Below are 9,190 nucleotides of genomic sequence, written 5' to 3'. Positions count from 1 at the left end.
GATGAGTAAGAATTGACTCGATGGCAGTGTCTTTGAGTGAGAAAGGCTAAATGGAATTTTTTTAAGAAAAAGAAAAACAAAGGCAAAACCCAAAACAAACCCAACAACTTTTTTCCCCCAGTCCTATAGTCACCTAAAGGAGCCCTGTTAGCACAGAGGATTATGAGCTGGGTTGCTAACCACAAGGGCAGTAGTTCCAATCAACCAGTTGCTCTGCAGGAGAAAGATGAGAAATTTTCTTCCCATAAAGATTTACCACCTTGCAAACCCTATGGAGGGTCACTGTGAATTGGAACAGACTTGGTAGCACACAGTCACCACCATCCCCATCCCCACCCAAATGTTAACAACAGCATCGATTGTGAGAGTGGCGCAGGACTGTGCAGTGTTTCCTTCATTGTGTGTAGGGTAACTATGAGTGGGAACCAACTCGACTTCACCTAACAACAGTGACAACAACATGCTCACCTAAATAGCTCCATTTTATCTTTTCTAGGCTTTACTAGAGGTGGTTAATGACCTCTTTGAAGAACAAACTGACTTGGAGAAAATTGTCAAGAAAATAATGCATCGGGCCCAGACTCTGCTGAAATGTGAACGCTGTTCTGTTTTACTCCTAGAGGACATTGACTCACCAGTAAGCAATCTCTCTTTTCTTTTCCGTATAGATGTGATGCCTATGTTATAATGGAATACTGTTTAGTTTATCTGTAATTCGCCTTGTGAAGTGATGTCTTGAATTACTCCCTTCATGGCTCTGCTATTGTTACGTGCTCTCATTAGCTTGGGACTTACAAGCAAACATCACAGGAGAGAAAAGAAAGGTTATGTTAGTTTGTTTTGTTTTGTTTTTATTTTTTCCTTGAATTAATACTGCATGTGGATCATTCTACCTAGCAGCCAAGGATCAGACTGTTACATTTAAGAATTGAAGGCAGTAAGAGAAAATCTATCTTGTAGTGGTTGTTGTTGTAAAGTGTTTCTAACTCATAGAGACTCTGTATAGAATTTCCAAGGAGCAGCTGGTGAATTTGAACTGCTGACCTTGTGGTTCGCAACCCAGTGCTTATCCTACAGCAACACACCAGTTGTTGTGATTAGGGGCCATTAAGTTGATTTTCAACTCATGGTGACAGAGTAGAACTGCTGCTTAGGGTTTTATTGGCTGTAATGTGGCACTGTGGGTTAATGCGCCACATTGCAAAGCCGTTTGAACTGCAAGATTGGCAGTTCAGACTCACCAGCTGCTCCTCAGAAACCCTATACAGGGTCTCTATGGGTCAAACAGACTCGACAGCACTTAACAACAACAACAACAACAATCTTTATGAGTTCTGGTGTGGTACTGTAGGTAGGATAAGCACTGGACCACTAACCACAAGGTCGGTGGTTCAAAACCATCAGTCGCTCTTCAGAAACCCCGTACAAGGTCACTCTGAGTCGGAACTGACTTGATGGCACTTAACAACTACAATAATCTTTATGAATTACGGTGCTGGTGATAAATGTTCAGAGTACCAAGGATTGGTAGAAGACCAAGCAAATCTGTCTTGGAAGAAGTGCGGTCAGACTGCCCCTGAGAAGTGAGGATGGGGAGATTTCGTCTCATGTATTTTGGAAATGTTATCAGGCAGGACCAGTCCCTGGGAAAGAAAATCATGCTTGATAAAGAAGAGGGTCAACAAAAAAGAGGAAGACTCTCAATGAGCTAGATTGTCACAAAGACTGCAACAATGGGCACAAACATAACAACTTTGAGGATGGTGCAGGACCAGGCAATGAATGAAGTGCTTCCTTCAGCTGTGCATAGGGTCACTATGAGTTGAAGCCAACCTGATGGCACCTAACAACAGCAACAAAGAGCTTTATAATAACCGATGTCCAGGGTCTTTTTCCTGTGGAACCTCTGGGTCAGTTTGAACTGCCAATGTTTCAGTTAATTCAAGTGCTTAACCACTGTGCTATCAGGGTTTCTTTTTATGACACTAGTAACTATACAGGGGTAAGTCAAAAAGTATTGCTACTATGGATCCAATTCATAAATGCAGGAGTTTATTCCTAACAAATTGCAATCAGTGGATGGGTGCAGACAAGTTCTCTTGGTAATACACTTGTCTCAGTCTTAGTAGGGTACCTTCAATAAAAAACAAAAAATGGTCCAATGAAAATAGTGGATTCTGAGCAGGATCTGCAGGGCCTGTTAAATTCCAGACAGAGAAGCAAGCTTAGAAGGATATCACAATTGTTTTTCTGAAATTCTAAAAGGAGTAATCATGACAGAATTTCTTAAAGCACAGAATGATCAATGGGGCTTATTATGAGCAAATTTTAAGAAAATTGGAAACAGCATTAGTTAGAAAAAGGCCAGGAAAGTTGTACTGGGGAATTTTAGTTGAATCACTATAATGCACCTACTCATTCTTTGAGGGTAGTAAGGGCTGGCTTACGAGAATTTGATTGGGAAACTTTACCCCATTCACCCTACAATCCTGATCTTGCCCATTTAGACTTATTTTAGAGCCTCAAACTCAAAGAATATTTAAAAAGAATATGATGCGAGTCCCTCTAGGGTGTTCAAATTGCCATGTTGACATGATATAAATCAATGAGCTCAGAATTGTTTGACGAATAGTCAGAGATTGAAACACTGCCTTCAGAAGTATATAGATAGAGGTTATGCCAAGAAACAGTAGCTTCCCTTTGTCACGTTTTTATTTACTGTAGATCTCCATGATTTTGTAGCAATACTTTTTGACCTTCCTTCTTAAATTTAAATGCCAGTCTGTAAGGTAAATATTAGAAAAATTACCTTTTATAAAATGGGAATTTTAATTTCCTTTGCATGTTTGGTTTACATACTTTACTGTCACCTTAGAAACAGACTCATAAGATGAAAGAGACCTTAGAGATTCAGTCCTGTCATGTATATTTACAGATGATGAAACTAAAGGCTTAAGTGGCTTGTCCAAACTCATACAACTAGCCCTTGGCAAAACCAAGATAAGAATTCATGTCTCCTGACTCTTTTCAGTCTACCACTATATTTAGGGACAGGCCCTCCACATTTGTAGGAGTGGACTTCAACAACCCTCTGAAGGGGACTCTACCCTAAAGAAGCTGTGCTCTTAGCTTTTAGAGCCTTGTCTAAGTATATTTGAACAGTGTGGACTGACCATTCTCAGCTGGGCCATTCTCTTTAGCAGGGTTTGTCTTACAGCTTTTGAAAGTGCAGTTCCAGGTTCTTGTATTGCTGCTTTGGATCCTGTGAGTACTTCTCCAAAGCTAGCTTAATTATATGAAGAAAAACTCCTTTGGACTTCAGCTTAGGGGGTTTTGTTTCTTCAAAGGAAGAATAAAGATAGTTTAGGTCTCAGCCTGCCTCACCTTGGTGATTTGTGACTGGCTTTTAGGTTCTGTTAAATGCATTTGGCCCTTTGAGGGAAAATGCTCAGTAAATGCACAATAATATTGAAAATAGTGATCATCATCAATCTAACTTCTTGAATGTCAAATATCTAACCCTTGGTGGCAATTTAATATCTTTGCTGTGAACTCTCTTCAGAGACAAGGAATAGCTTAGTGATTAAAAAAATGTTTTATTGCCTTAAAAAGGATGCTATTTTAATGTACTTAGAAAAGATTATTATTGCCTTTGCAATAAGTTTGCTTAACCTCAAAGAATCAGGACCTAAGGGTACATTTTGGAGATTTGATAGTAAATATTATAAAGTTTGTAACACTGAGGTTTTAAAAATATCTATTTTTAAAATGTTTAGAACTTTGCCTCAGGTTTTTATAGAGCTTCTAGTGATTCCTGCTTCCTAGAAGCTTTACACAAACAAAAGACTTACAGTGTGTGATCTTGTAAAACTCAGCTGAAGCTTGGAAGAACATACACATACATACCAATAGTAAGTCACGAGTGTATTTAGTCCTTACTACATAATGTGGTGCTGCAGGAAAATGCGCTTGACAGCAAGATCAGTTTGAGCTGTAATGGCAGCGGTTCAAACCTCCTAGCCACTTCTTGGAAACCCTTTACAGGGTCACTATGAATGACCTTAAGTGACTTAATGGCACCTAACAACAAAAACAGCATTTCTTTTGAGAGCACTGATGTAGCACTCTACACAAGGTTGGCAGTTCAAACTCACCAGCTACTCTTGGAACCCTTATACAGGGTCATTATGAGTCCAACCCAACTTGACTGCACACAACAGCAATTACAACACATCCGTATGTTGTTGATGATGGTGCCGTTAATTTGGTTCTGACTCACAGTAACCCTGTATAGGGTTTCTGAAGAGAGGTAGGTGAGCTTGAACTGCTGACATTGCAACTAGCAGTCCAGTGCTTATCCTCCAGTACCACACCAACCCCTCCTTATGAGTAGGTATTGTTATTGTCATTTCATTGGTAAGGAAATAAGACGCTGCCCTGGCCCTAAAGCTCTGGAAGGTGTGGAAACAGCTGGGGGTGAGTGCTCATTAATGCCTGCAGACTGTGCAGCTGCAGAGAAACCCTCACTAGGAAGGGCAGGGGTTGTGGGGGTTAGACTGCCAGGTGTTCCTGAGCCACCCTCAGGTCCCTGTGGGGTAAAGAAAAGGGAGCCAGGCTGGTATAGGACAGGGGAGACACTTTGTTTGCTAGTTCAGTTGCATGTTAAATCAACCAAGGGTGGACATTTTTGTGATAACTCCCCATCCAAAACTAGGTTTTGTATTTTCTAGTTTTTTGACAAAATGGAAGTTGGAATATAAAAAATGGGCCAAGCTGGAGGCTATCATTGTTAGTGTCATTGAGTTGGTTCTTAGGGACCCTTGAGTTAATTAAGATTCATAGCGTCCCTATGCACAACAGAAGCATCCTTACAGTTATTGTTGTTTTTCAGTCCACTGCTGCTACTGCTGCTGTGTCAATCCATCATCAGGTCTTCCTCCTTTTCGCTGATCCTCTACTCCACCAAGCTTGATGTCCATCTCCAGGGACTGGTCCCTCCTAACAACACATCCAAAGTATGAGATATGAAGTCTCACCGTCTTGGCTTCTAAGAAGCACTCTGGCTGCACTTCTTCCTATACGGATCTGTTGGTTCTTTTCGTAGCCCATCATACTTTCAACTTTCTCCACAACTGAAATGCATCAATTCTTCTATGGTCTTACTTATTCACTGTCCAATTTTCAATGCATTTGAGGATATTGAAAATACCATGGCTTGGGTCAGCCATAATTTAGTCCTCAAGCTGATATTTTTGCTCTTGCAAACTTTAAAAAGGTCTTTTGCAGCAGATTTGCCTAATACAATACATTGTTTGATTTCTTGACGGCTACTTCCATGAGTGTTGATTGTGAAACCAAATACCAACAGGGTGACCCATGGTGGACAGGTTTCAGCAGAGCTTCCAGATGAAGACAGACCAGGAGGAAGGAGAGGTGGACTACTTCTGAATGTTTAGATACTGAAAACCTATCAATAGCAGCAGAACATTGTCAGATGTTGTTGTTAAGTGCAATGGGGTCCACTTTGACACATAGCAACCTACTATAGAATTGCCAAGGCTGGAAATCTTGTAGGGAAGCAGAAAGCCTCACTTTTCTCCTGAGGAGTAGCCAGTAGGCTAGAACCAATGACCGTGGAGTCAACACCCTGCTGGTATTTAAAATACCAATGGCATAGCTTCCAGAATCATAGCAACACACAAGCTACCACAGTATGACAAACAGACAGATGAGTGGTGGGTAGGCAATAGTTGTTGTTGTTTTTAAGTACCATGGAGTTGGTTCCAACTCATATTGACCCTGCACAGGGTTTCTGAGGCTGCAAATCTTTGTTATTGTTGTGTGCTGTGGAGTCGGTTCCGACCCATAGCGACTCTGTACAGGGTTTCCGAGGCTGTAAATCTTTACGGGAGCAGAAAGCCTCATCTTTCTCCCATGGCACAGCTGGTAGTTTTGAACTGCTGACCTTGAGGTTAGCAGCCTGATTCGTAACCACTATGCTACCAGAGCTCATATAGTAGGTACCCTAATAGTAGGATCAGCACTGAACCCATAATATCAGCAGTTCAAACCATCAGTTGCTCCTCAGAAACCTTATACAGAGTTGATATGAGTTGGAACTGACTCAACAGCACTTAACAACAACAGCTCTTACTTTATGCCATGAAGATATTAGGGTCCCTATGATGATATTGTCAGGAGGAACCAGTCACTGGAGAAGGATATCATATTTCATAAGGTGGAGGGTCAGAGAAAAAGAGGAAGACCCCCAGCAAGGTCCCAGCAAGGTGGATTGGCAAAGTGGCAGCATCAGTGGGCTCAAGCATGGCAACAATTGTGAGATTGGCCCAGGATTGGGCAGTGTTTCATTCGGTTGTGCATAGGGTCGCTATGAGTCGGCACCGGCTTAATGGCACCTAACAAAAACAGCAACAATGAAGATATTAGGGCCTTTAGAGAGGGAATAGTAGGGGCCCTAATAGCTTCATGGTATAAAGTAAGAGTTATTGTTGTTAAGTGCTGTTGAGTTGGTTGGCGGATGAGTGGTTAGGTGGAAATTATAAGGCAAACAGACACAATCACACCAGGTACAGGAGAAGTCAGGCCTACCAGGAAACCAGACACCAAATATGCCACAGGCACAGCGGTTTCAACCAACAGAAAATTAGGCAGAGACAAACTTCTCTGGCTGGACCTCCACTCCCCCACCACAGAATTGAAGGATATTAAGGACCTTTGTCATTTAGGTACTAAGGATCCAAGGAGCAGTCATAAAAAGTATTTTATATTATTGATGAAAAGTGAGCCCAGGTAGATTTCTATCCATTCAAAGGTAAGAAAACCTACAGGAAACTTGACAACATGGCTTGTCTTTGAATTTCTAAGGGGAGGGTCAGATAAAAAGAGGAAGACCCCCAGCAAGGTCCCAGCAAGGTGGATTGGCCAAGTGGCAGCATCAATGGACTCAAGCGTGGCAACAGTAGTGAGGTTGGCCCTAGATCGGGCAGTGTTTCGTTCTGTGCATAAGGTTGCTATGGGTCAATATCTACTTGATGGCAACTAACAACAACAACAACATATGGAAAAGCAACATGTAAGTTGTTGCTGCTAAATGCAGTTGAGTAGATTCCGACTCACATGTAAGTATAGCAAAAAAAAAAAAAAATGTTAAAAAGGCAACTAAGATGAAGAACAGGTAGGATTTTGCTTGTGAGGATGGCAACATGTATTATAAAACCAAAGGGTGTTTTAAAGGAACAGCTAAATAGAACAACGTCTAAAGACACCTATATATGTGACAATCTAGTAAAGATAGTTCTATTATTTTTAAAGTTTAGAAAACTTTCCAAGGAAACAAAAAGTATTAGAGACTGGGGAATTTTTGACTTAAAATTGTAGCTATTTTTATTGCAAGTATTTAAAAAATACTGATGTTTTAATAGTTAATGATGTCATACATATAAGACCTAGACATCACTGAGCAAATCCAGAATTTAATTTTACCATTCTCTTAACACTTATGACCTTTCTTTCCTTATTATTGTCATCAAATCTATTATTACCAGTATGCTTTTTATAAATTTCCCTCACCTTTTGCTCTCTGGTATTTATAATAATCAACAAAGAACATTTCACTATGTAAAGTGTTAACTCTAATTTTAGATATGTTATAACCAACAACCATCTATATTATACAAAGCAAAAGTTGCCAAAAAAAAAAAAATCTGTTATCAAGGTATCAAGGGAAATCCCCATCACCAGACCTTTCCCCAACCCTCCAAAAGCATGGCCTATTGCTTCAGGGGTGAACAAATAACTGAATTCTGGACTTTTGAGTTCCAAAATGGGGTTCAAACTTATAACAAAGTTATAATTCTTGAAAAACCAAGATTTTATTTGAAAGAGTTAGGTTTTAAACTTGAAGAAATCAGAGCACAGGTCTGCCAAAAGCAATACATTACACAGAATGAAAATGAAGCCCAAGTTGATCCCATTTTTGCATTATATTTACGTTTTGTACAGTCGTAGACTTTGAACTTTAAAATCAATACACAAATTATATTTCCTAAGTAATCTACCATGTATTAACAAAATTTGAAACTAGATGGATGACAGAAGTGATGGATTATTCTATAATTATTGTTTGGGGAACAAATAACTGGCAATTTAGAAAAAAAAAATAGCTCAAAGCTGAATTCTTCAAAGTTATTAAAATATAATTTTTTTTAAAGGCAAAACCATGACTCTAATGCAAATGCAAAATCAATTTAGGCTGGTACAATGGGGAGAACTTTCATTAATGAGTAATATCTCCAAGAAAAGGAGAGGGGCTAAGGTTTCACAGAAGTGAGTAGACAAGAGTCACTGGCCAATCTATGGCAGTAATGAGGAAGGAAGGAGAAAGGTCTCATTTGGGAGTATGAGAGGGTGGAGGTTCGATGATTAATAGAACACAAAATGGGTTGTAGGGTTTGCTTACCATTACTGTTTTCATGGAGCCTCAGGTAAAGTTTAGCATTGTCATCTCTGTAGTGACTAGTGTCTGTACACAGGTACATGTGTACATGCTCTCATATATGTGCACACACACACACACACACCAATTGTTGTCTGCAACTCCTGGTGTGACACTAGGATCAGCTCTTTATTGGAACCACAAAGTCAGCAGTACAAACCCATAGCTGCTCCTCAAAAACTCTATACAGGGTCGCTCTGAGTTGGAACCGACTGGACATCACTTAACAACAACAACACCTCTAGTGGTAACTTTGACTGAATATCTCCAAGGGCCCTCTCTACAACTCTGACTTCTGCTAGGCTCCCATGACAGGGTGTCTTCTCTTTCTCCTGGCCTCTCTTTCTTCTTTCCTTTCCGTGTTCCTTCATGCCTAAAGGTGTTACTGGCTTTCTAATGTTGCTTGTCCCTAGGTGCCTCATCCGTCCTTACTGCTCTCACCTAAGCCTGCCCAAATCACTGTGAGGATCCTTTTATTGAGTTATCTTCATTTAGACCCTTTTGAATGTGTTTTCTGTTTCCTGCCAAAACCTATTTAGTCCCTCAGCCTGAAAAGTTCCCCCACTTCTCAGTCTGAGGCAGGACAGCTATCCTGTAGGACCTATTTCACACAAAGTCTTCCTCAACACCTTCCTCAGTGCACTTGTAGCATTTTGAATCTGTATTATCTTGTAA

At 40.3% G+C, this 9,190-nt stretch overlaps 1 protein-coding gene across 1 annotated transcript in view; it reads left to right on the top strand.

Moving 5' to 3' along the window:
* Window positions 1–9,190, top strand: part of PDE11A (phosphodiesterase 11A) — a 747,671-nt gene that overhangs the window by 347,449 nt on the left and 391,032 nt on the right. Inside the window, exon 4 of the mRNA XM_006866701.1 lies at window positions 497–637. Within this exon, the coding sequence (XP_006866763.1) occupies window positions 497–637 (141 nt within the window). The remainder of the gene's footprint in view (window positions 1–496; window positions 638–9,190) is intronic.

The sequence above is a fragment of the Chrysochloris asiatica genome, unplaced genomic scaffold, assembly GCF_000296735.1.
Source record: "Chrysochloris asiatica unplaced genomic scaffold, ChrAsi1.0 scaffold00094, whole genome shotgun sequence".
Taxonomy (NCBI): domain Eukaryota; kingdom Metazoa; phylum Chordata; class Mammalia; order Afrosoricida; family Chrysochloridae; genus Chrysochloris; species Chrysochloris asiatica.
Note: the sequence above shows the minus strand (reverse complement) of the source record. Positions and strands in the feature narration are given on the sequence as shown.